General features: G+C 52.0%; 1 protein-coding gene across 3 annotated transcripts in view; it reads right to left on the bottom strand.

Moving 5' to 3' along the window:
• EPHB2 (EPH receptor B2) overlaps positions 1–26,062 on the bottom strand; it is a 224,150-nt gene that overhangs the window by 35,128 nt on the left and 162,960 nt on the right. For all 3 annotated transcript variants that reach the window (XM_074975904.1, XM_074975905.1, XM_074975906.1), the window contains exons 6-7: positions 13,250–13,374; positions 117–279 (exon numbers count right to left, since the gene is read on the bottom strand). In XM_074975904.1, the coding sequence (XP_074832005.1) occupies positions 117–279; positions 13,250–13,374 (288 nt within the window). The remainder of the gene's footprint in view (positions 1–116; positions 280–13,249; positions 13,375–26,062) is intronic.

Raw genomic sequence — 26,062 nt, 5'->3', positions numbered from 1 at the left:
TCAGGCAGGGTGGGGTGGGACTCCCAGCCCTGGCCCTGGCCCTGGCTCTGTGTCAGAGCAGCCTCCTGCACGCCACACTGCTCCTTTCCGCAGAGGCATCCGCCGGCCTCTCTCACCTTCGGTCATGGTCTGGAAGTACATCTTGCCGCTGTAGCGACCGTACCCGGCCACGGTGCGGGCCCGCACCTGGAAGACGTAGATGGTGCCAGCCTTGAGATTTTGCACAGTCAGGGTGTTGGTGGGGCTCTTCACTGCTGTGGCGTTGAATTCACTCAGCTCCTGCCAAGGAAACAACAGCTGCCATCGGGGAGCCGGGCTGGGGCCCCTCGGAGCACCAGGAGCTGGGCATTCTCTGCACCCTGGACAGCTCCTGCCAGGGCTCCAGAGAGAAAGGAGCACGGGGGTGGGGTGGGTAGGGGCTGGCCCCGGAGCAGTAACAGCTCAGTGACTGGGGAAGCCCTGGGGCTAAGCGGTGGAGGTGGCTTCATGAGTACAGCAGCTCCTCAAACCTGGGCCCAAGGGAACCATGCAAACCAGTGGCCCACACCACACCAGTAACAGGCCAGGAAAGCGCTGATGAGAGACTGGCTGCAAATCCAAGACGGCTTTGCCACGGCGCACAAGACTCAAGCACCTCTCTGCTGGTCCCTCGCTGGGCGGGTGGGCAGCCTGAGCTGCCTCCTACCTCGAGGGGTCCTGCAAAGTCCAGGCTTCCATGTGCAGGGTGTCTGCTCCCCGCTTTTGTTTCTCTGCCTTTCCCCCATTAGCCACTGGGATTTCGAAGGGGCCCCACCAATCCAGCCCAGGAAGCCAATCCCCTGGTGCTGAGCAATGCAACCACCTGGGCATGCAGCTGGCTAACATGATGGACATTAGTTTCTAGGTGCTGCAAAGAGCAAAATGACCACCCTTGGGTGCACAAGGCCCCAGCCTTGTCCTGTTGGAGAGGGGCCAACTAAGGGCTTACACAGATGCCAGCTGCATGGTTCTACCCAGGGGGCAGGTTCCCAGTCAAGCCTCTCCAGTATTCCCATTCCCTTGGAGAGAAGCAGTAACATTTCTCCTGGGGCAGTCTCCCTCTCCTGGGTTTCACACAAGAAGGAGAAATTGTCCGCAGGAGCCTTAGGCCCACCCATAGCAAAAGCTGAATTTGAAAGAAAGAACTGTCTCTTTTATTGTGAATGACCTGTGGGCTTCATTCCACACACGAGCATGATCACCGTTCGCTGCACTCTGCACCCTACCATGGATGACACCAAGCTGGGAGGGGTTGCAAGCACTCTGGACAGGCTTAGAATTCAATACAGCCTCGGTAAATTGCAGAACTGCTCTGAGATCAGTGGGACAAAATGCAAAGAGACAAGTGCAAAGTACTACAAAGGCCAAATCAAAGGCACAGCTCCAAAAGAGGGAGTAGCCGGCTGGGCAGTAATGCTGTTGCTGAAAAGGAGCTGGGGTTACAATAGCTGATATGCTGAATACAGGTCAGTAGTGCGAAGCGGTTACTAGAAAGGCTAAAACCAGGCGGGGATGTATTAACTGCCACGTTGTTTGTAAGATGCGGGGAAAAAAAAAATGTCCCACTGTAGTCAGCACTGGTGAGACCTCAGGTGGAGCAGTGCGTCCAGTTCTGGGCACCTCGTTTTAAGAAGGATGTGGTTTAGACAGCCCGGTCCCTCTGGAAAGGTTAGATGAGCTGGGTGTACCTAGTCCTGCGAAAGGACAGTGTGCGGCGGGGGGGGGACTTGGTAACAGTCTTCCAATACAGCCTCCCTTTCTCCTCAGGTCTGACTCCCAAGGGGTTATAAATCCCCCCTTCAAACCCAGCCCTTCTAGACTTTGAACATTTCCCCGTGGGAACCCCGGTTGTGCCACATTATGCTACTCTCACCCCCAGCTCACCTCCACAGCCCCTCCCTGGAAGACTTATTGCACCAAACGCTGTCAGCACTCTGCAGCCATGTCTGTCCCGCCGGTACGGCCAGGAACCAACCAATTGCTGCAGGAATTGGTTGGTCCTTTTTTCAGTTGCTTTTGAAAATCGGTGTTTCCATTTTGAAACTGGAAATTCCCATTTTTCAACAGTTTTGATGTGGAAAAAACTCCCACGGTCATCAACACCCAACCATCAAGGGGAGGAAATACCCTAAACCTGAGGGGAGAAATCAAACCCAACCAGAGTTGGGTGGGGGGAAAAGGCTCCATCAAAAATGGTCAGTCTTGAGAAGAGAGCGAAGTTACTCGCCTCGGTGCAGTAACTATCGTTCTTGGAGATGCGGGTCCCTGCGGTTGCGCCACTCTAGGTGCTGGGCTCGTCCTGGCACTGCAGATTGGACACTCTTCAAAACGGTATCCAGCCGCCCTGTGCGTGGGCTGCCACTGTGGCTCTCTGTTCACGCTCTTTTGACCACACGTGCAGACCAGTGCAAGGCCGTTCCTCGAAACCGCTCTGGGGTCTGAAAACCAGACAAGGCGAGGCAGACTCTGCAGCGGGGAGGAAAGCAGGTTGTGGAGCACCCACGGGACACACATCTTGAAGAACGACAGTGAATAACTTTGCTGAACCCGGGGGCACTCCACTGTAGGTGACCGCCCAGCAGCTCCCTGACATTAGGAGCCACTGAGTAACTGAAGCAGAGAGAAATGCTGTGGCTAGCGAAACGTCCAAGGCCCATCAGTTCTGGATAGCGTAGTGCCTCAGGAAGGTGTCGTGGGATGACCAGGTGGCCGTTCTGCAGATGTCTCTAGGGGGCACTCCCTTCAGAAAAGCTGTCAAGGCTGCCACTGCTCTCACGGAATGAGCCTGTGGTTGCATGGGGAGAGGCATCTGGCTGACAGCGTAGCACTGAGTGATACACGCGGTGATGATACGGGCTATCTGCTGGGACGACAGGGGTTCACCCTTGGAGCGCTCCTCAATGAAACCAGCAGGGAGTCTATTCTCTGGAACGTTTTCGCCCAGTCTACATAGAAAGCAAGTGCCCTGTGGACGTCTAGAGTATACGGCCCTGTGGTGATGAACGCGGTTTAGGATCAAACGCTGGTGAGACTATTGGTTCACTGATGTGAAGACCGGAACAGATTTTTGGAATGAAAGCCGGGTGACGGCTGGGGGTTATTCTGTCCTTAGTGAAGATCGCATACAGAGGCCCCACCATAAGGGCTGATATTTCGCTGACTTTACGGGTGGGTGCGGTGGTAAGAAGAAAGGCTACCTTCAGGGTAGTAACCTAACAGGGGTAGTAGCCAGGGGTTCAAACGATGGCCTCATCAATGCCCGTAGCCCTAAGTCCAGGCTCCGCAGGGAAAGAGTCGGCCTGCGTGGGGGTTATGTACTTGAGAGTCCTGTGAGAAATCTTTCAGTGATCAGGTGGGCAAACACTGAGAACCTGTCTATGTATCCTCTGGATGCCACCACTGCAGCGAGATGCACTCCTGAGTGCCAAGCCGGAGTCTTTTAGGTGCATTATGTAGCCCAAAATAGCATGGAGGGGCAACACCAGCGGCTCCACATGCTGTACCGAGCACCAGCCTGCAAACCTGCACTGCTTGGAAAGGTAAGTAGTCCTGGGAGTTTGCTTCTGGCTGTACTGTAGGATTTCCCTGACCTGTGCAGAGTAGAGGAGCTCAGGTTCATTGAACCAACTAGGAACCACACATAAGGCGTAGCCTGCGTATCTGAGGGTGTTGTAGGGCTCCCTGGTTCTGAGCTCGAAGATCTGGTAGGAGGGGCAGAGGATACAGAGAGTACAGTGCCATTCGCTGCAGGAGGGGAAACCAGCATTGCCGAGCCCACGCAGGGGCCACCAATAGCACATGGTGGTCTGGTCCACTCTGGCCTTGTGAAATACTCTGGGGACGAGTACTGTGGGAGGAAAGGCGTAAAAGAGAGGGCCCTTCCATGTCCTTAAGAATGCGTTGTCTAGTGGCCTGTGCCCCACTCCCTTTCTGGAGCAGTAATGGCAGCATTTCTTGTTGCGACAGCCAGCACAGAGGCCAACAAGGGGAGAGCCCCAATGCTGGAACAAGGAGCAGACAACTCCACTGTGGAGTTCCCAGTCATGGTCTCGTGCACAGCATCTGCTCAGTGAATCTGCCACAACATTGTTGAGCCCAGATAAGTCAGATGCCATAAGCGTGATGTCGTTTCAAATGCACCAATTCCAGAGTCGGACTGACTCTGCGCAGAGGGAGCGCGACCAGGCCCCGCCGTGGCGATGGATACAGTGCATTGTCGCCACATTGTCTGTTGGTGTTTTTACCATAGTACCTTGAATGTACGGCTGGAGATGCTCTGAGAAGAGCCCCGAGTTCCAGCAGGTTGATGTGAAGAAGGTGGTGTTGCAGGGACCATCGCCCCTGAATGGAGGTGGTGTCCATGTGGGCTCCCCACCCTAGTAAGGAGGCATCCGTGGTGATGTGTTGGGAAGGTTGCCTGGGATGGAACGGAACCCTGGACAGGAGGTCTTCCCTGCTCTGCCACCATGGAAGAGACATTGGGAGGAGGTACCACCGAGTGGTGAAGGCTGTGGTGGGTGCTGTTGTAAATAGTGGCCACCCAATGCTGCAGAGAGCAAAAATGAAGTCTGGCGTTCTGCACCACAAAAGCTGTAGTCACCATGTGGCCCATAAGTCTGAGGAACACCACTACTTGGACTGTGAGACTGCCCCGAGGATGTCTATAAGGCTCTGAACGTGAAGGAGCAAGTAAGCTCTTGCCGTAGCTGCATCAAGTTGAGCCCCAATGAGCTCTAGATCCTGCATAGGTTGGGGGGTTGACTTCTTCTCATTGATGAGAAGGCCCAGAGTGAAAAATCAACTTTGTCGTGTGCACCATGTGTACTGTCTCTGTAGGTGAGGGTCCTTTTACTAGGGAGTTGTTTAGGCCAGGGAATATCGGGACCCCTTGTCGACACAAGTAAACTGCCACTGCTGCCAGAATTTTGGAGAATACTCTGGGGGCTGTTGAGAATCCGAATGGAAGGACCCAGTATTGAAAATGATCCGTCCCTACGGTGAATTGTAGGAATCGTCTGTGAGCCAGGTGAATAGTGATATGGAAGTAGGCATCTCGGAGGTTGAGAGCAGCAAACCATCTCGAACCCCTGCTTTTGCACATATCAGTTTGGCAGACGCAAGTCCAGTATTGGTCTCCAACCACCACTCTTCTTCTGCATGAGGAAGTAGTGGGAGCAGAAGCCTTTGCCCGTGAATTCATTGGGCATTTGTTCCACTGCTCCTATGAATAGGATATGGTCCACCTTGTTGCGCAGCAGTGTCTTGTGAGAGGGGTCCCTGAAGAGGGCTGGGGTGGGTGGTACGGAAGGTGGGATGGAGATGAAGGGAATGGTGTAGCCTGATCTTACTATCTCTAGAACCTACCTGTCAGGGGTGGTGGAGGCCCATTGGTGGAAGAGGGGCCTCAGCCAGTGGTGAAACACACTGGGAGGCTGGGAGGTGATGTTGACAACACTGCCACTCTCAACCAATAGGTCAAACGTGCTCTCTGTTTGACTGGGAAGGTTGGTTACGTCACCTTGGTTTCTACACCTTTGCAGCCTTTGTTGGTAAAATTGCAGTGTGTAAAAGCTGGTTTTGTAATGCCTTTGGTGGCGTGGTAGCTCCATCTCCCGTAGGGAGGGGTATACATTCCCAGAGTGCATAGTGTTGTTTGAGAGTCCTTATTAGAATGAAGGACTGAATCGGTATTCTCTGAAAATAATTCCTTTTTATCGAAGGGTAGGTCTTCTACTTCTGCCTGCAGCTCCTTAGGTATGGTGGTGGCCTGTAGGTATGGAGCATGCTGCTTTACAACCGCAGTGGCTGTGGCTCTTGCTGTCGTATCTGCTACATCCAGGGCTAGCTGAACAACTGTCCTGATAGTGGCATAGCCCTCTTTAACCACTGACCTGAGAATCAGTCTCAGACTCAGAAGTAGTCCAGAAGCAGCATCCATCAAGCAAAGTTGTCGAAGTTGTGGTTTCAGAGGAGAGTCGTGTAGTTCACTACACGAAGCAGGAGAGTAGCCGAAGAATACAGCTTCCTGCCAAAGTTGTCAACCCATTTGGCTTCCTTGTCTGTTGTCGCTCTCCTGAACTGTGGTGTGCGTGACTTATGCAGCATCCACCACCTGTGAGTTTGGCTGTAAATGTGTGACTAGGAACTCTTCCCCTTTTGGAAGAATGAAGTATTTCTTACCAAGCTTCTTGTTAGTGGGCGGTACCTCAGCAGGGGATTGCCATATGTCTACAGACAGCTCTATGATGTCCCCTTCCATGGGCATGGCTACTCTGGAACACTGTGCCAGCTGTAGGCTCCTTAAAGCCGGTGCCATTTCTCCTGTACCTCGGCGAGTGGTACGTCCTGGCTAATAGCTGCCCTTCTGAATAAATCATTAAATTACTTTATGTCATTTAGGGGCAAAATGTCCCCTGGAATGACGGTCTCATCAGGTGATGGGGATGACGGGCCATTGGGAGATGCAGCAGGCTCCTGCCCTTCCATGTCCGATGCAAGTGCCAACTCCACTTCCAGCCACTGGGGTGATGGAGAATGCAGCGGTAGAGATGGGGCCTGAAGAGGAGACAGTCGAGGACAGACACAGCCTGCAACAGAGACACCCCGCAATCGAGACCCGTCAAATGATTCCTGTCTAGGGGGTATCGCTGAGGAGACCAATGGTGGCGGTGGTCGTGATGGCTGCAGCTGCTAGAGTGGCGGGAGCGTACCGACTCGTAACAGCGTCTACGCCAGTCCCAGGAGAGATCCCTGCGATGTGAAGAAAACTACCTGCAGGACATCCTGGGAGGCAAAGGTAACAGATGATGGTGGTACACCCTGTTGCCATGTGCAGGAGTTAAGAAAGGGGAGGGCAGTCTGTTAGCTCATAGTATCATGGAAAATGTCTCTTTAGTCTTCCAGACCATGGAGGAGGCAATCTCGATGCCGGCACTGTCGGAGATGGAGCGAATGCTGAGGAAAAAGTCGGTGATGGTAAGCGTGAAGAAGGATGTGGTGCCGTGACTTATGAGCTGGTTGGCGAAGCTTGGAGGGAACGGTGGTTGAAGAGGAAACCCTGAGCTTATGTGTAGGCTGTTCCAGGACTCTTGTGGTCTCTTCAGTAGAAGGCTGAAGAGCCTTGTCAAATAAAATCATTTGTAGGTGCATTTCTAGAGCACACTAAGCTCTGGCTCTTAGTTTCATGCAATGTGGACCTTTTTGAGAGATGTGACCCTCTCCTGGACATCTTATGCGCTTGGAGTGACCACCCAAGGCAGGCACTGCTTCGGAGCACTGTTCACATTTCTCACAACTTTGTGAGCCAGGCATGGTGAGAAGCTTCAATGCATCCCGGTTTTTGTCGTGGTTATGTAACCGGCAAACAATAAACAGTAGAAAAGTGAAGTCCAAACTTTAACTTTTCACTTGGGTCCATAATGAAAACTTAACTTTAGACTGTAACTATGGTTCAACTTTACAGTTTAAGCATAACAGACAGACCAGCTTCAAAGAGTAACCTCTCCTCTTTTCTTTTTTCTTTTCTTCTCTTTAGGAAACAACTAACAAACAATGACTAAGAAACTTAAGTAAGGAGAACTATATACAGACAATAGAGAGTTTTTGAGTCTCACAACATCAAGTTGAGGGGAGGCAGTTAGTGCCATCTGCAGCCTGGGGCAGTTGAGAGGAACTGGCTTGAGTCGACCTGCGCATGTGGTCAAAAGAGCATGAACAGAGAGACGCAATGGCGGCGCATGCGCAGACCAGCGAGATACAGCTTGGGAGCCCAGGACCTCCAGCGGAGCACCCATGGGGACATTAGTCGAAGAAGCATTGAAATGCTTTTGTAAAAATGACGGTTTTCAAAAAAGCCACACTTTATTCTTCTGTTTTTTTTAATGAAAATGTGTGGCCAGCTTGCATGACTAAGCAACCATTCCCTATGCCTGCATCAGCTGGGGCTCCCTCCTGAACAGAGCTGGACACACCCACTCAGAGCCCATCCAACTCTGAGCACCAAATTATCAGACGTGTCTGCAACACAGCCCTGGCAGCCTGAGAGCAGGAAAAGCCTGAGGTCCACAGTGTGTTAAGGGCATCACTGGGGTCACCCAGAGGTGTGACTACAGACAGCACATTCCATCGTCTGGAGTGCACACTCTGGATCCCCAGCTCCTGAGCTCTCCTAGGAAATGTCATGTCAGACCTACAGGACCGCAGTTCTGCAGGGTGCAACTTTCCCCCGCTCAGCAAGGTGCCTGACCGAGGAGGTGGAAAGAGCCTGGGGTCACCGGGCATTGTGAGGGGAAAGCTATTCTCCGCAAGCATGCCTGTCTGCTTTGTTCTGCTGCAGCATGGGACTGGTTTAGGGGTTACGTGCAGTCCCTGCAAACAGACAGGATAGGCAGGTCTCTGATTCTCAAAACCTGCCAGCCAGGCCCAAAGGAAAACATTCAATTGCAGGTTAAGCTTCCCTTCCCGCCTGCCTGCAGCTGCAGAGCAAGCTGCTCTACAACAAGAGTTAATCAGGGGCTCTGAGCACCTGACGTCAGACATCTAAGCGCAGGGCAGAAGCTATCCCAGCCCAAACAGGCACCTGGCCTGTGGGAAAAGAGCCTCAGCCCTCCCAGTCCAGAAGCAAAATCCTCCCTCTTAGAACAGCTTTCCGTAGCTCACGGCCTCAGGCCAGTTTCTCAGACATTTCCAGGCAGTGGGCGGCAGGAGGGTTCCAACGCTCCCCGGGCTGAGGGGGCGCTGCTAGCCGACATGCAGGAGGGAGACGAGCTCACTTGGACGGGAAAGAGGAGGAATTGGTCCAGTGGAAACGGAAGGAAGGCTCAGGGCCCAAACAGGCACTTCCTAGGGCAGCGTTCTCTCGGTCTGATGCTGCAGGCGTTGGAAGGTGCACAGCGCCGGCACAGTCCCGGGCTGGGTCTCCATCCCTCCCTGCACACTCCCACCCAGTGGGTGTGGGAACCGGTCCAGCATTGGCCTTCTGCCCGTCACACTTTGCAGCATGCTGAGTCTGGGGATTCAATGCTGCTTGCCCCCGCCCTGCTCAGCTCGTCTGCCCTGACTTAGAACTGCCTCTCTGTTTCCTTCCCAGCCTCGGCTCCGGGACAAGCAGTTCACGTGTCACCTGGAGTCTGGACTCCCCCTGCACTGGGTGTGCTGGGATTAGCCTGCACGCTCCGAGTGCCACACACAGCAGAGCTCCCCGGTCCTCCCAGTGACCAAACCACCTGCTTCTCCGCCCATAGCCTGGGGCTCCGGAGCTCCCCTCCCAGACCCCCCTGCTCAGTCTTGCGCCCCCAGCCTGGCCTGGCCAATGCACAAGCACTGCTGCTGCAGGGCCTGACTACTGCCAAGCCGGGAGACTTCAAGTCTCGCGGGCAGGGGCCACAGCAGCCTTGGCTGCAATACGGCTGGCCACAGACTTTGCTGGGCCCTGGCCAATGTGGTGGGAGACTTGGCTCTGGGTCCTCAGGAAGGGGCAGGACCTCAAGCAGAAGGGGCCAGGAAGCAGCAGCCAGGCCTCAGCAGGGCCCAGGGGCAATTTAAAGGGCCCAGGGTTCTGGCTGCTCTTGCTGCTGTGGTAGCAGTGGTCTGGATGTCTGGGCCCTTTTAAATCACTGGGCCCTGGTGCGACTTCCCCTTTAAGCGCCCCCAGAACAAGTCCTGGCCCCTGGGAATTACTTGTGCATCTGGTCCACACTGCAGCCTGGGCTGCCAATGCCTCACAGCTTTCTACCTGTGCCAGCTGGCTTACAATAGCTGGGAAAGCGGCTGCCATCGCACCCCCTGCGGGCAGCACAGACACACCTACCGAGGCGGCTGCCCAGCCTGGCCTCTCTCTGAGCTCGCCAAGTCCAACCACTCATCTTTGTCCTCTCCCTTCGTGACACACTGCACCCAACGCCAGTGAGGCTGGGGGAGGCCCCTGTGCTTTGCTCCGCCACCCAGTCACTGCTGTGCTCCTAGGACGGCTGGCCACAGGGTCAGAAAGTCACCTGAGATCAGAACAGCTCAGCTGGACCAGTGACCAGACAAGCCCTGACACAGTGAAGGGCCTAGGAGCCGCTGCGAGGGTTCGTGTGATGAGTTGTTCAGCTTTTCTCAACCCCAGCTGGTGCATTAAGGTGCCCTAAGCTTTTCCATTGGTGCCCCTGTATTAGGGTGCCCTAAGCTTTTCCATTGGTAACCCCCTTTTTTCAGGTGCTCACAACCTTTGGGGCTGAAATTTTCAGTGAGTGGTTACTACCCGGGTGAATTTGTTTGCAAATTCTGGGCAATTCTGGGCTTTCAAAGTGGAGGAGGCACATTTTCCCCTTGCTGTTCCAGTGCTGTCACTTTTAAACAGCTCTGGTGTCCAAACCATTTGGGGTAGGGAGCTGAAATCCAGCAAAGGAGAGGTAGGCCCCTGAGGGAGAAGAGGAATTTTTCTGGGTCTGGCCTACTTAAGAGAGAGGAAAATCAGTCTGGACCCATATGATGTGTTTAAAGACAAGGACGGAGGTGTCTGCTCCGTGGGAAGAACCGACATTCATAAACCAGATTTCATTCCGAACCAGAGCAAAGCCACACAATGCTGAAAATTTACATGCAAACCCCACTTTAAAAATTTGTTTGGGGGCAACTGAAACATGGTGCTGCAACAAACCAAAGCACATCTTCCAGCTGTGAGGTACTGTACCGAACTATAAAATAAAACCCATTTTGAAATGGAAAGGCAGCTCACAGTGAAAACCGCATCCACTTATGTCAGGTTTGGGGATGGAGCAGTGCCAGGCAGAGAGCCGGCAGCGGCAGGGGCTTCATGTCCCATTGCCCAAACAACCCCGAAAGAGCACTCTAGCAATGGCACCAGACGCTATGTCTGCAAGAGAACCCAGGGCCAGGATTAGATTGTTCCCTTCTGCTCATTGCCAATGCTGGCAACAAAGTCCAGGCCCCGCTTCTCTGCAAAGCACCCTTTGCACCCTAGGCTGTACGAGCCAGCTACACCTCGGCATTATTTATTTAGGCCTTCTGCTGCCACCACCATTTGCCTCTTCCATTATCTCCTCTAGAAGCAAGGAGAGCAGTGTCCTCTGACAGCCACCGCAGCCCAGCGGACAGGGCCGTATGACACAGCTTTGGCTTTGCACGCAGCTTTCCTGTAGGTACGCGCCGCCAAATGAGAGGGGGAGCAAAGGAGCAAATAACTCCTCTGCGCTCTCACTCAGAGAGGGTCCTGGGGCTGGGACCCCTCCCAGGATCTGGTTGATTCTCTCTCCATCCAGCTCGCTGTGGTCTCTGGGATCCTTTCCAGGGGTTAAGTACATGGCTCTGATTTATGCAATATAGGTCAGGACCTATTTTACAGTTACAAAACGGCTCTCCCCTCCCCACTCCCTCTGGCTCATGATGGTGAGAAAATAGGTCACAGGCAGGGAGCAATGGGGATTAATCATTTCCTCTAGCAGCTGCTGGGAAAATATTTTCTGTTTCATTTAAATCCTAAAGATTTTTAATTAGGTGGGGATTTTTTTCGTTTATTTTTTAATGGGTAGTTGTGGCAGAGACGTGCTCCTGGGAGAAGGCGGCTCCTGCTCCGCACGCCCTGCTCCCAGGGGGGTTCAGCCTGCCAAGGCCTCAGCACTGCTCACTGGGGCTGGGCCTCATCCTTGGATTCTGCACTCTGGCCTGACCCACAGCATGGCATGACCTGGCTGCACAAAGCCAGCCCTCGCACTGCCCTTCAGACACCCCTCTGCCATGCAAATGACACTACGGTCCTGGCCCTCTAACATCCATCTGTTGGACAAGGTGAGTTCCACTGAGTGGCACAGAATCCCTCTTCTCTGGCTGGGCAAGTGGGACCTGGAATGGGCCTTGCTTGGGAGCAGGCTGGATTGTCACTCAGAAGGGCCATTCCACCTGGATCTCTTCCAGCCTTTCCCATCAGCTCCCCCAGGCACAGCACTGGTTCAACACATACTTGTGCAGACAAGATACATACACATCTCATAGAACTGGGAGGGACCTCCAGAGGTCATCAAGTCCAGTCCTCTGCCCTCCTGGAAGGACCATGCACCCCCCACCTTTTTTTTAAAATCTATTTGCCCCAGATCCCTAAATGGCCCCCTCAAGGATTGAACTCATGACCCTGGGTTTAACAAGCCAGTGCTCAAAGCTAAATTCATCCCTGGCATTACACCATTGACTCTGTGGAGACAGAGCAAGCATGGAGTTAGTCCAAAAGCCCTAGTGCATGAATCTGCGAGGTTCCAGCCAGCAACTTCCTGCTCCAAGAAGACACTGCTTCAACAGGAAGAGGGGAAAACACATCCCTGGGAGCTCAACCTCTGCAAACTGGGGGGGGAAGGGCTAACTTGCAACGGTTCTGACCACCACCAGCTCTTGATTAGAGATCAGCTGGAGGGAGTCCAGCAGAGGGCAATGGAAGTGATTAGGGGCTGTGGTACATGACTTATGAGGGGAGGCTGAGGGAATGGGCCTTCTTTAGGCTAGAGAAGGGCAAGGGCAGATTTGATAGCCCTCAACTTCCTGAAGGACGGTTCTAAGGAGGATGGAGCCAGGCTGTTCTTAGAGGTGGCAGATGACAGACTGAGGAGCAATGGTTTCAAGTTGCAGTGGGGGAGGTCGAGGATGGACAGTAGAAGAAACTACTTCCCCAGGAGGGTGGTGAAGCCCTGGAATGGGTTGCCTAGGGAGGGGGGTGGAATCTTCATCCTTACAGGTTTTTAAGACCAGGCTTGACAAAGCCCCAGCTGGGATGACTTAAGTGGGGCTGGTCCTGCTTTGAGCAGGGTGTTGGACTGATAGTCCTGAGGTCTCTTCCAACCCTAATCCTTTAAGGTTCTATGATTACTGAAGGTTGGGATGCTCCTTTCATGGCCTAAGGAACTTCTCCTCAGTGGCTTCTCATTCCCTTTCAAACCCGCTACATCATCCAACCAGAGCTAGCTGCATGGTGACTGCAAGGACACACCTGTGTGCCCTGCCCTATGCATTTGTTCACTGGGCTCTGATAGGTTCACAGACACTGCCAGACTGTCTCTCTGCCAGCCATGCCCTTTCTATTACTCCCTTCAGCTGCATCTGATACCCGAAGTGCCCCCACATGCCTTGGGGTATGTGCCATCTCTGGCTGTCCCTCAACACACCTCCAGTAAGAGTGGCAAAGGTTTGAGTTGCCTCCTTCCAGGCCCATTTTAACCCTAGGAAGACCCAGATGCCACTGTACCTTCTCATAGTATTGCAGCTCATAGTCCAGGATGACTCCATTGGGCTGGTCAGGCTGAGACCATGATAACGTAATGCTGTCCACAGTCCGGCTGACCTGGTGCATGATGGAGACTGCAGAAGGAGCTGGAAAAGAGAGGAGAGAGACTGGTCAGTCAAACACATACAGCAGATGGCACTTGAGGCCGGAGGTGGCAGCAGATAAGATTGACTAGTTTATTGAGCGAATGTTGGCGAACAAGCTTAAAGCACAAGCTTAACAGCAGCAGAGGGGATAGGATATCCAGGCGCAGATTTCTGGGTTGGAGTAAGGGGGAGGTACACAATTTACATTACATTAATGTCATGCATGAGCCCAGTGCACTGATTACATGTCCTCCTGGCACACTGCACCAGGTACCTCGTGGGGGTGACCCACGCATACAATAAGCCCACGTTGTCTGGAATACAAATTGTGCCCCATATATGTGCTACCCTTGGGCTAGGTCTACACTGGCCGCAGAAGGTCGAATGCGGAAGATCGATCTTCTGGGGGATCATTTCACGCACATGCAGAACGGTGTGCTCTGGGGTCGATGTTGACCCTGGAACTCCTTGCGAGCTGCAAGGATTAAGGAATGTCGGAGGGAGGAGTGTTCCCCACAGCATTCTGCAATGAGAACAGGGACCAAAGTCGCAGGCTGCAAAATCGATTTTAGATACGCAATCGGCCTACCTAAGATTGTGTAGCAGGTGTCAAAATTCCCAGTAAGTGTAGATGTAGCCCTTTCCATTACTCTGTCATAGCTCCTGCTTTCAGTTCCAGCCCTAGCCACTGGTTGGCACAGCGACCTGAGCCAGGTCTTGCTACTCCTAGAGTTCCACACAACAGCACAATGTTCTAGGACCATGAAAAGCTATTCAGGGTTTGAGATTTTTGCATTTTGTTCTTTTTGAAACTTGGAGGAACGCAGTGCAATTTTTCAGGTGGGGACACGGATTATTTTCAGGTGAAACAGGCCCTAATTCTCGGGCAAAATGAGCTCATGTGGGAACTAAAACTGCCACATTTCCCAGCCAAGAGATCACTACACCACGAACACACAAAAATCTGCTTTCCGCACCCAGCATTTGTCCTGCCCGGGGCTCAGGGACACGCTGGAAGTTCACACTTCCCCTCTGCATTCATTGTGCTGGGTCTGCAGGCAGCAGAAGCAAGTGCGAGAGGTTCATCCACCAGACAATCAAAGTGTGAGCTGCCCTGTCACATGTCGAACAGCGACTCCTCTGCTTCATAACAGTCCTCCTGGGGATCGCACACGTGCAGACACCCCCAACATGTAACGGGTCCCTCCAGCAATGGCTCACAGTGGCCCACCCCCTGGACAGGAGTGGAACTGGCCAAGAGGGCTTGACGTGTACCCTGTTAGGAATGATGCAGCCACAGAACCTTATCCCATTTCCCTGGCACCACGGGCTGGGCTTACCAGCAGACTCACTTTTTCCTGCTCACTCACAGCGTAGGGCTGCTACCCCACCCAGTAAGCACCACAGAAGCGGGGCTGGATTCTGCTCTCACACAGGTCCAAATGAGGCATAACCCCAGCGTACACAAGTCCTGAAAAACCCGTTGTCAGGAACAGCTTCGTCAGGGCTGGGGAGAGAGTGACAAGCAACAAACCCCTCCAGGTGCTGTTATTACATGCAGCGCTCCACACCCAGGGCAACTGCATGAATCCTTCCAGAGCCACCCACAAATCACACCAGGAAAGGCACCCGCAAGCTCCCCCCATGACCCAGCCTTGCGCTCCAGAGCTTTGCCATCTTGCCTTGGTCAGAAAACAGACCAGTCCACTCTTCCCTCAGTGTGATGAGGATACGCACAACCCTTTGTAACCTGAGCTGAGACTTCCCCAGCACGTCAACCACTACGCACCGTTCTGGGGAAAACAGAAAGCAGGATTATCAACAACAGAAAGCTCGATTGCAAGTGACCGTAGGCGGCAGGCATCAAAAATCAGCGATGGTTACAAAAGGAAGTAAAAGATAAATTCACAAGCTAATTCTTAAACCTTAGTATACAAGGCAGTATTTAGATCAAGCCATTTTCTCAATGTACTGGATGTTGCAGTTCTTAATTGTCTTCTCCCTTAACTCTGGGCTAGTTTCCTCAGCTGAACTGTTTAGTCTTTCCAGGGCTCTTGGTGCTTCCAGCGCAGGTAGGACAGGGTAAAGGCAAAAGCATGACAATGCCCCGTCCCTCTTGTTGATAATCTAAGTCCATTTGCCTGGAAGACACTGGCCCAGACATGTCCTGGGAGCTTTGCTGAGTTGGAGGGTTGAGCAGTCCCGTCCCCTCACCACCCACCCTACCCCACGTGGTCTTGTGCAGCTGAGCAGGCCTCACTGAGTGGTGCTTGCACAGTTGTCGTTGAATTCTAAGCCCCTTGACTGCTTAAGACATGGATCACAGAGGCAGGACCAAGTGAAGAAGGATGAGGCCTGTACTGGAGCAAGCTGGCCTGTGCCCGGGCTCTCTCAAGCTGAGAGCAGGATCGAGCCTCCATCCAGAAAACCAGGAGCTCCCCTCACCTCAGATGTGGAGAGTACTTGGATCTGATGCAATGGGTTCTGGAGTGGAAGCGGTGACAGGTTTGGCCCCAAATAAACTCACCTAGAAAGGCAGTGGCAGCTGTCCTGTGGTCATCCGAACCCTGCATTCCTACAGTACCCATGGGCAGGCCTAGGAGATGCTCAGCGCTTCTCTGACTCTGCTCCCCGGTCAGTCAATGAGAACTTACAAAGTTACACCACGGCTGAGTACTTTGGACAACCTCGCCCAGAATGCACCAGCGTCGTACAACCGACTTCATGGTAAGTGAGCACCTCCCCTGGTTTCTGACCACCAGGTCGATGCAGTAAGCACAAAAGCAGCAGAAGCCATCTCTGAGTGATCGACTGACCCCAGCCCAAGAGCTGGGCCCCTACTGGTCCTGCCACACGCCAGTGCATTCAGGGAGGGGGCTCACACCTGATCTGGAGGTAACACATTTCAAAACCATTTCCAAAGGGACAGAGACAAATCCCCTTATGTCCAAGGACAAGGCACTGCTTACTCATCGTTCACACCATTTTGAACATTGGCAATGCATGGCCCTGTGAATATGAATATTCCTATGCAAGGAAGTAGTGAGGCAAATACTTGCAAGATGTTCTCCTTAGTGGAGCTCACATGCCAGTTAGACTGAGGAGGAAGGCACCCGATGAAACAGGGACATTCTCCCGCACATCTGGAAGGAGCCAGGTGCAGGCAGGTCCCCCAGGCAGGAGGGGAACCCCCAAGATTAGCTCCTTGACAGGCACCGTGAGGTGGACAGGGAGACATAGAATCATAGAATGGCAGGACTGGAAGAGACCTCGAGAGGCCATCGAGTCCAGCCCCCTGCCCCCACGGCAGGACCAAGCACTTTCTAGACCATCCCTGCAAGCCATCTATCTAACCTCTTCTTAAATATCTCCAGTGATGGAGATTCTACCACCTCCCTTGGCAATTCGTTCCAGTGTTTGATCACCCTGACAGTTAGGAACTTTTTCCTAATGTCCAACCTGAACCTCCCCTGCTGCAATTTCAGTCCATTGCCTCTTGTTCTATCCTCAGAGGCAAGGAAGAACAAGTTCCCTCCCTCTGCCTTATGACACCCTTTTAGATACCTGAAAACTGCTATCATGTTCCCCCTCAATCTTCTCTTTTCCAAACTAAACAAGCCCAATTCTCTCAGCCTTCCTTCATAGGCCATGTTCTCTAGACCTTTGATCATTCTCGTAGCTCTCCTCTGGACCCTCTCCAATTTCTCCACATCCTTCCTGAACTGCGGTGCCCAGAACTGGGCACAATACTCCAGCTGAGGCCTAACCAGCGCAGAGTAGAGCGGGAGAATGACTTCTCATGTTTTGTTCACAACACACCTGTTAATGCATCCTAGAATCATGTTTGCTTTTTTTTGCAACAGCATCACACTGTTGACTCATATTTAACTTGTAGTCCACTATAACCCCCTAGATCCCTTTCTGCTGTACTCATTCCTAGGCAGTCCTTTCCCATTCTGTATGTGTGACACTGATTGTTCCTTCCCAAGTGGAGCACTTTGCATTTGTCCTTATTAAACTTCATCCTGTTTACCTCAGCCCATTTCTCCAGTTTATCCAGATCCTTTTGAATTATGACCCTATCCTCCAATGAAGTTGCAACCCCTCCCAGCTTGGTATCATCTGCAAACTTAATAAGTGTACTTTCTATGTCAATATCTAAATCGTTAATGAAGATATTGAACAGAACCGGTCCTAAAACAGAGCCCTGAGGAACCCCGCTAGTTATACTTTTCCAGTAGGATTGAAAGCCATAAATAACTACTCTCTGGGTACGGTTATCCAGCCAGTTGTTCACCCACCTTATTGTAGCCCCATCTAAGTTGTATTTGAGTAGTTTATTGATAAGTATATTATGTGAGACCGTGTCAAATGCTTTACTGAAGTCTAGGTATATCATACCCACCACTTCTCCCTTATCCACAAGGCTCGTTATTCTATCAAAGAAAGCTATTAGATTGGTTTGACATGATCTGTTTTTAACAAAACCATGCTGGCTGTTCCCTGTCACCTTACCACCTTCCAATTGCTTGCAGATGATTTCTTTAATGACCTGCTCCATTATCTTTCCTGGCACAGAAGTTAAGCTGACTGGCCTGTAGTTTCCCGGGTTATTCTTGTTCCCCTTTTTATAAATGGGTACTATATTTGCCTTTTTCCAGTCTTCTGGAATCTCTCCCGTCTCCCATGATTTTCCAGAAATGATTGCTAAAGGCTCAGATACGTCTTCTATCAGCTCCTGGAGGATTCCAGGATGCATTTCATCAGGCCCTGGTGATTTGCAGGCAGCTAATTTTTCTAAGTAAATTTTAATTTGTTCTTTTCATATTTCAACTTCTAAACCTACCCCTTTTTCACTAGCATTCTCTATGTCAGGCATTCCTTCAGATTTCTCAGTGAAGACCGAAACAAAGAAATCATTAAACATCTCTGCCATTTCCAAATTCCCTGTTACTGTTTCTCTCTCATCACTGACCAATGGCCCTACCCTCTCCTTGGTCTTCCTCTTGTTACCAATGTATTTGTAAAAAGTCTTCTTGTTTCCCTTTATGCTTGTAGCTAGCTTGAGCTCATTTTGTGCCTTAGCCTTTCTAATCTTGCTCCTGCACGCTTGTGTTGTTTGCCTATATTCATCCTTTGTAATTTGTCCTAGTTTCCATTTCTTATACGATTCCTTTTTTATTTTGAGATCATGCCAGATCTCCTGGTTAAGCCAAGGCAGTCTTTTGCCATGTTTTCTATCTTTCCTACGCAGCGGGATAGCTTGCTTTTGGGCCTTTAATAATGTCCCTTTGAAAAACTGCTAACTCTCCTCAGCCGTTTTTCCCCTCAGTTTAGCTTCCCATGGGACCTTACCTACCAGCTGTCTGACTTTACCAAAATCTGCCTTCCTGAAATCCATTATCTCTATTGTACTGTTTTCCCTTCTACCCTTCCTTAGAATTGTGAACTCTATGATTTCATGATTGCTTTCACCCAAGCATCCTTCCACTTTCAAATTCTCAGTAATTTCCTCCCTATTAGTTAAAATTAAATCTAGAACAGCTTCCCCCCGGCAGCTTTTTCAACCTTTTGGAATAAAAAGCTGTCTGCAATGCAATCCAAGAATTTATTGGACAGTCTGTACCCTGCTGTATTGGTTTCCCAACACATACCTGGATAGTTGAAGTCCCCCATCACCACCAAATTCTGGGCCCTGGATGATTTTGTTAGCTGTTTAAAGAAAGCCTCATCCACCTCTTCCACCTGGCTAGGGGGCCTGTAGTAAACGCCTAGTAGGACCTCATCCTTGTTTTTAACTCCTCTGAGTCTAACCCAGAGACTTTCAACCCGTCCATCTCCTATGTCCATCTCCACCTCTGTCCAGGTGTGTACATTTTTAATACACAAGGCAACACCTCCTCCCTGCTTTCCCTGCCTGTCCTTCCTAAGCAGGCTGTACCCTTCAATACCAACATTCCAATCATGAGTATTACGGACATGCTTGTTCTTAGAGAAGGAGGCTGCACAGAGTAAAGCTGCAAACTTTCTCCTCCACCCAAAGGCCCATTGACAAGGCAGCGACATCTGTGGGCTGATGCGGCTTCAGGCCCTGTGCACAGGCATGAGCCCCACTGCCTGGGAATCAGGAGAACGCTTTCTGCTACAAGGAGGGATTCTGATTTCCAAAGCGGTTAAGGGCATGTTAGACAAATCACTTCCATTTAGCTGTGTTCAGAGCCTGATCGTAGGGAAAGCTTCTAACCACAGAACCCTAGAGAACCCCCATTCATCTTGCGCCCAGATGCTTTGTGACTCCATGAAGCTGTACGGTGATTTTATCAGCCAGCTGCAAATTTCAGTGAAGCCACGTGAGTTTTTAACTCTGCTGAGCCTCCCACACTCTGTGTGTGTGTGTCCCCAGAGAACCCCTCTTAACCTGGCTTCACCTCTGCCACAGACTCCCTACATGACCATAAGCAAGTCACAGGTGACCACTCAGGGCCTCAGGTTCCTATCTGCAAACTGGAGATAAAATCCCTTCCTGTTTCCTGCTCTCTGTCTGTCGTCTGTTTAGATGGGAGTTGCCCTGGGGCACAGACTGCTGCTTCCTGGGTAGAGTGGCCAGGCCTAGCACAGTGGGCCCCAGTTTGGACAAGGCCCTCCTCCCATTCCTGCAATGAAAATAAGATACTGCAAGACAAAACCTCAGTAATGAATTCAGCTGCAAGGATTCAGAGAACATCCTCACTCAGTCCTGGCAGACTAGCACTGAACATCTTCTGGCAGTGGCGGGGGGGACGGGGGGGTAGGCAAGTAGTGGGCTCCGGGAGTTAGTTCACTCGAGAGGGTGGGTGCCACTGAGTGACACACACAGGGGCAGAGACTCAGAGGGTTCACAATGAACTCTCAGAAAAGAGGTTTCCTGTCGCGGGAGTTCCAGAATATTTAAGTTGAATTTACTAAGGTTCATTGCTTGTGAACAAATTAATACACAGGTCCTCTCTCCGGGGTCCTAGAACGTTGCTGACTAACATTCCAAGGAAGTGAAAAGGGAGCAGACACTCGCTGTCCTCTCATCCCGCTCTGCACTGGGCCATCTCTGCTGCCCCCAAAGCATTGCCTAGCTTGTGCCGGCTGTTCCAATACGTGTGTCTAAACCAGAAAGTGACCCTCTGGAATGTGTTATTTTGCTTCAGGAAAAGGACTCTTTTCCCCCAGGACAAAATAAACAGCCCCGTGGTTACTCTTTTCAAGGGGCACACTCTGCTTGGTAGCTACAGACATTTGCGTCCTTCCTGATTTCCTTAAGAGGTGATTTGCTCAGCTGCTCCTTCTTCATTATGCGTGTTCGATGGATAAAAAGGGGTCTGTGTCTCCTGCCACAGCTCTGCGCAGGGCAGAGCCCAAAGGAAGGGCCAGACCCAACAACTGCTATAACTTAAGGCGTCTCTCTTCCCCACACCTAAACTCCCAGGGAGAGACATAGTGATCCTAGCGTGGGATGCCGGGCACACAGACACCTCCAGCCTCCTTTCCCCAGTAGGATGGACCCTGCCTGCTTTCCTGCCTTGGAAAAAATGGGTCTCTTCTGGTGCTTGATTCATGACTAGTAATGTTGACCAAAGCCTACTCTCAGGTACATCTCGGAAGCACCGCTGCCTTCCCATGTTGCCCCCAGTTAGAGCCCCAGTGCTCTAGGGACATAACAGAGGGCAGGACTCAGCCCAGCAGCTGGAACAGAACTATTGGTTTGGGTGATGACGTGTGAGCTCCATCAACCTCTTCCACCCCCTATCAACTCTGCAGCGCCTGGCAGCTCTGGCTCTGAATACTGGCATGGGCAGACTATCTGTGGTGTAAGAGGGGCTGTTTTTTTCACAGTTACTTTTCGTGGCAGCAATACAAGCACTGCAAACTGACCCTGGCTCACGAGAGAACATTACAGCTGCTATCCAGCACTTGCAGAATCCCAGTTAGGTGCCACCTGAGGCACCCTGTGCAAATGCTAAGAAGTGCTGCAAGGTGAAACACACCACAGACAACGACACATCCTCCTCTGTCTTTCAGGAGGTTTTGGATCCTGGAATAGAGCATTTGGTGTACGGGAGGCATGTGCAAAGCAGTATGGTTATGACGTCTCTCTCTAAGCTGGCTGCGATACACGATACAGTTATGCATTTTCATAGAATCAGAGAATCCCAGGGCTGGAAGGGAACTCAGGAGGTCATTGAGTCCAGCCCCTGCATCAAAGCAGGATCAACCCCAACTAAATCATCCCGGACAGGACTATGTCAAACTGGGACTCAAAAACCTCTAGGGATGGAGAGTCCACCACCTCTCCAGGCAACGCATTCCAGTGCTTTATCACCCTCCTGGGGAAGTAGTTTTTCCTAATATCCAACCTGTTCCTCTCCCTCTGTCACTTCAGACCATTGCTCCTTGGTCTGCCATCCGTCACTACCGAGAACAGTTTCTTTCCAACCTCTTTAGAGCTCCCCTTGAGGAAGTTGAAGGCTGCTATTAAATCACCCCTCAGTCTTCTCTGTAAACTAAACAAGCCCAAATTCCGCAGCCTCTCCTCATAGGTCAGGCCTGTTTGCCTTTTGAAGATGATAATAAAATAAAATAATAAATAATAGTAAAAAGCTAAAAAGAAAGGAAAAAGTGCGTTGTATTCTGCCTTTTAAACGAGGCAGGCCAATGGTAACGGCAGCAACTCCCAAAAGGGAACAATAAGTTCCTGTGGGGAGGGGAAAGAGACGGTTCTTGGATTTCATAGGAAGGGCAGAAAGGACAATTCCAGCCCTGCAGTTTGACGTCCTGCACAGCACAGCACAGCACAGGCCAGTGACTCCTGCATCAAACTCAAGCACTTGTAGCTGAGCTACTGCATATCATTTAGAAACACACTTGATCTTCAGTTAAAGCCTCCAAGGCCCTGTCTACACTGTCAAAATGGCCATGCAAATGGCCATTTCGAAGTTTACTAATGAAGCGCTGAAATACATATTCAGCACCTCATTAGTATGTGGGCGGCCGCGGCACTTCGAAATTGACGCGGCTCGTGCCGACGGGGCTCCTTTTCAAAATGACGCCACCTACTTCGAATTCCCCTTATTCCCATCTGCTCATAGGAATAAGGGCACTTCGAAGTAGCTGGGGTCCTTTCGAAAAGGAGCCCCGTCTGGACGAGCCACGCAGCGGCGAGCTGCGTCAATTTTGAAGTGCTGCGGCCGCCCGCATGCTAATAAGGTGCTGAATATGCATTTCAGCGCTTCATTAGTAAACTTCGAAATGGCCATGCAAATGGCCATTTCGAAGCTTTTGGCTAGTGTAGACATAGCCCAAGGGAAGAAGAACCCTCTCCTCCCCTGGAGGGTTATCCCAGTGGTTAAGTATTTCCTTCCCCAGTAAGGCTTATGTCTAGTATTCCCAGTGCTGACTGTCCTGGCTTTGGCTTCCAACTGCTGTATCTCATTCTGCCCTTTTCTGTTAGATTAAGGAGAACTCTAGCCCAGAAATCTTTCCCTCAGAGTGAACTGCCTCTTCACATTCTCATCAGTTAGCTAACTCGCAGAAGCTCCATTAAACTCTCACTATAAGGCAGGTTCTTCACATTTTGAATCATCCTCTTTGCTCTTTTCTGAACCTTTTCCAATGCTTCAGCCTTGGATTTAAAGTGTGGTCACCAGAACTGGACCCAGACCCAGAAGCAGCTATTCCAGTTATTGTCACCTCCTTTCTTCGACTTCCTAGGCTTGTTCAGCTAAGGATCAGTCCTTCTGGGGATGTTGCACTCGGGAAACTCACATTCAGATCATGCAAAACCGCTAAAAAGCTGCAGATGTCAGGGACAGGGCGGTTCGCTCTGCCTGGTCTTTATCACTGGTGATGATACATGAGCTTGGCCTGCAGACCCCTGGCTGAGTTCGGAAAAGCATCTTTTGACTTGCAAACCGAGCCCTTTTGATCTGGAAGTTATTAGGAGTCTATAAACAAAGGCCCACCCCTACCGCCATGGGCTGCTTTTAGCCTCCATTTGGAAGAGAAAGGCACTCTAATAATTTGTGTAACCATAGCACCTAGCAGCCCTCCTCGTGCCATTAGGCACCGAGCAACCACAGAATACAAAGGTGGCCCCTGCCCCCCCACTGGCTTTCAATCAGCTCCCCCCTTCTGCTTCACGAGGACCAAGCCAAACGTCTCCTGGCCCCAGCCCCAGCCTCTGAAATTCTGCAGCGTCCACAGATGCACCGTACTGTGATGTGATCTGGGGCAGAGAGATTTCATCTGTATTGGAAAGGAGGGTAATGGGGGAAGCTGCTGTGTGATGCTTAAGGCAATTAATTATGATAAAACTGGCAAAAATCAGCAGGGGCTCGTCCGACAACGAATTGCATCAGGCAAAGCTGAGAAGAGACGCCCCTTCGTGGGCACTGTGTCTCCTGCAAAACAGCAACCTGGGCAGACTGCTCGGCTGGGACAGGAGGGCCGGCACTCAGGGCTGCCCTCCGCATAGGCACTCTGAGGAAACTGATGGGCTCCCCAGCCTGTCCCTGGACTCTGCGGGCAACAGGGCAGGATTGTCCAGCAGCAGCAAGCCGGAGTTCTCAAGCTAACTGTGTTTCCTGCTCCTAGTGCCTAGCGACAGGTGGCAAGGCAGGAAATCCGGTGGGAGCTGTGTCTGCAGCCAGGGACTGCTGCCTGCTTAGCCCCTTGAAAACACACGCAGGCCTCCAGAGGAGTACGCCCATCCCTGCCAGCTTTGGCCTATGTCTACCTTCCATGTAAAGTGCTCTCCCTCCTAAGAAAAAGCTGGAGAGAGCCACACAAAGGCAACCAGACCCACCACACCCTCTTGGCAGTGGGGAACGAGACAGCCTTATCTCCAGCCTGTGAATAGGCACCTGTGCTCCCAACCCCAGAGGGACGAATGCACAGCCTGCCCCCCTGCCACGGGACGCTTTCTCCACTGGCTTCCTGTGACGGGGGATCCAGACCGGCCGTACCCTGCCTTGTCCCCAGCCCACTTCAATAACAAAGGGCAGCCCATGTCCAGGAGCAGCACCTCCGTCAGGGACCTGCTATGCTGTGCTGTGACGAAGTCAGACTCCCAGGGGGCTGGGGCGAGCTGAGCTCTGACCTTTACACTACGGGGCTATTCTAAATGACTTATTTCGAAATAACGTGTTCACACCTGAAAACCGCGGGTGGGCGCAAGCGCAGGGGGTTATTCTGGGTGAAGAGGGGGAAGGGAAACAGGTTGGGGGAGAAGTTGGCCAGCGCCCTGGTGAGTCCTGCCTCGTCCCTCCCCCTGCAGATGGTCAGGGCCATTAACAGCATCCTGCAGTGCAGGGTCAACCTCCTGGCCATCATCAAGGGAGTCAGTGCCCTGGGCTTCCCCGACTGTGTGCGTGCGGAGGAGAGAATCAGCGAGACACGCATCCCCCTCTGTGCCTCGGAACGCCAGGCCTCAACCTACATCAACCACAAAGGACAGTTTTCAGCTGTCCTGCAGGCTATGACCAGTCACTGGGGCCAGTTCACGGACCTCAGCGTGGGGTGGCTGGGGAGGGAGCATACAAGCTGCATGCCAGGACCTTCCTCCCCAGCCACACCGTTTCGTTACTGTGAAACGGCGTGTGCGGAGTGCAGACGACAGCTCAGTTACTTTGAAATAACTAGGTAGTGTAGACAAAGCCTTGGAGCCGCAGCCTCAGGAACATGCTGGTTAGTCTTAGCTATTCAGCACCTGCACGGGCCTGGCACTTAGGGGGAGATGCAACAACCCTTCGTGGGTCCAGGGAGACACAGCAGTAGCACTGGAGACCTCAGAAGTACAGAGCTAACCAGAGCCTTAGATGCTTCCAGCGTTAGAGCCGTCTCCATTGTCTCCTTGCTGCTGTGTGGCAGCTCCCTGCCTTTACCTTTTGCCTTGTACTTCAGACCTCACGCCAGCCAGGGAGGAAACTCCAGTCATCCTCTGACTTCCTCTTCCTGAGCTGTATCTCCATTGGGAAGCAGGCCAATTCCAGTCCATCCGTGTTACTGCGGGTTCCCCACCTCCCGCCGCTGTGAGGAGTGCAGGCTGAACCTTACCCTCCATGACCCTCAGTAGGTTGGCTCCAGGATAATCAAAGAGGCTCCTTCCCCCATCTGGCTCAGCTGGGAGAGTCAGGTTACTGGCAGCCTAATTCCCATCTCTGATCACTTTAATCCCAGCAACTCATGTTGGGTCAGAGAGAGGCAACGTTTACTCTGGAAAAGGGCTGTGACTGAAAGAGCAAAGCCAGGCCCTGTCCGATCCTCCGGAGCGCTTCCAAGTCAACCATGGAAATGAAGAGCAGAACAGCTGGGCAGTCTCCAGCCGCTGTCAGATCCCAGTCCCCAGAGTGTCTGGTTACCACCCTGGGAACCCCTTCTCTTTACTGGGCAGCCAGGAATTCTGACACTTTCAATTACCAGCCAGCAGACGGCTGTGTGCTGGAGGTCAGGATTAACAGCATGACCTTGGCCTGGAGACGATGCGGCTGGAGACACCCGTGGAGATGCAGGCACAGGCCAGTCCAGAGGCCAAGGGATCAGATGGTAGTGGGCAGGCACGGTGCAGAATATGGTGGGAGACCAGCCAAGAGGGGCATCTGCTGTCCTGCTGGGGGAGCCAAGTGACCCCAGCATAAATTGATAGCCCATCTCCAGGGACTGG

This window comes from Carettochelys insculpta, chromosome 23 (assembly GCF_033958435.1).
Source record: "Carettochelys insculpta isolate YL-2023 chromosome 23, ASM3395843v1, whole genome shotgun sequence".
In the NCBI taxonomy this organism is placed as follows: domain Eukaryota; kingdom Metazoa; phylum Chordata; order Testudines; family Carettochelyidae; genus Carettochelys; species Carettochelys insculpta.
This window is presented reverse-complemented; position numbering and strand designations above follow the sequence as displayed.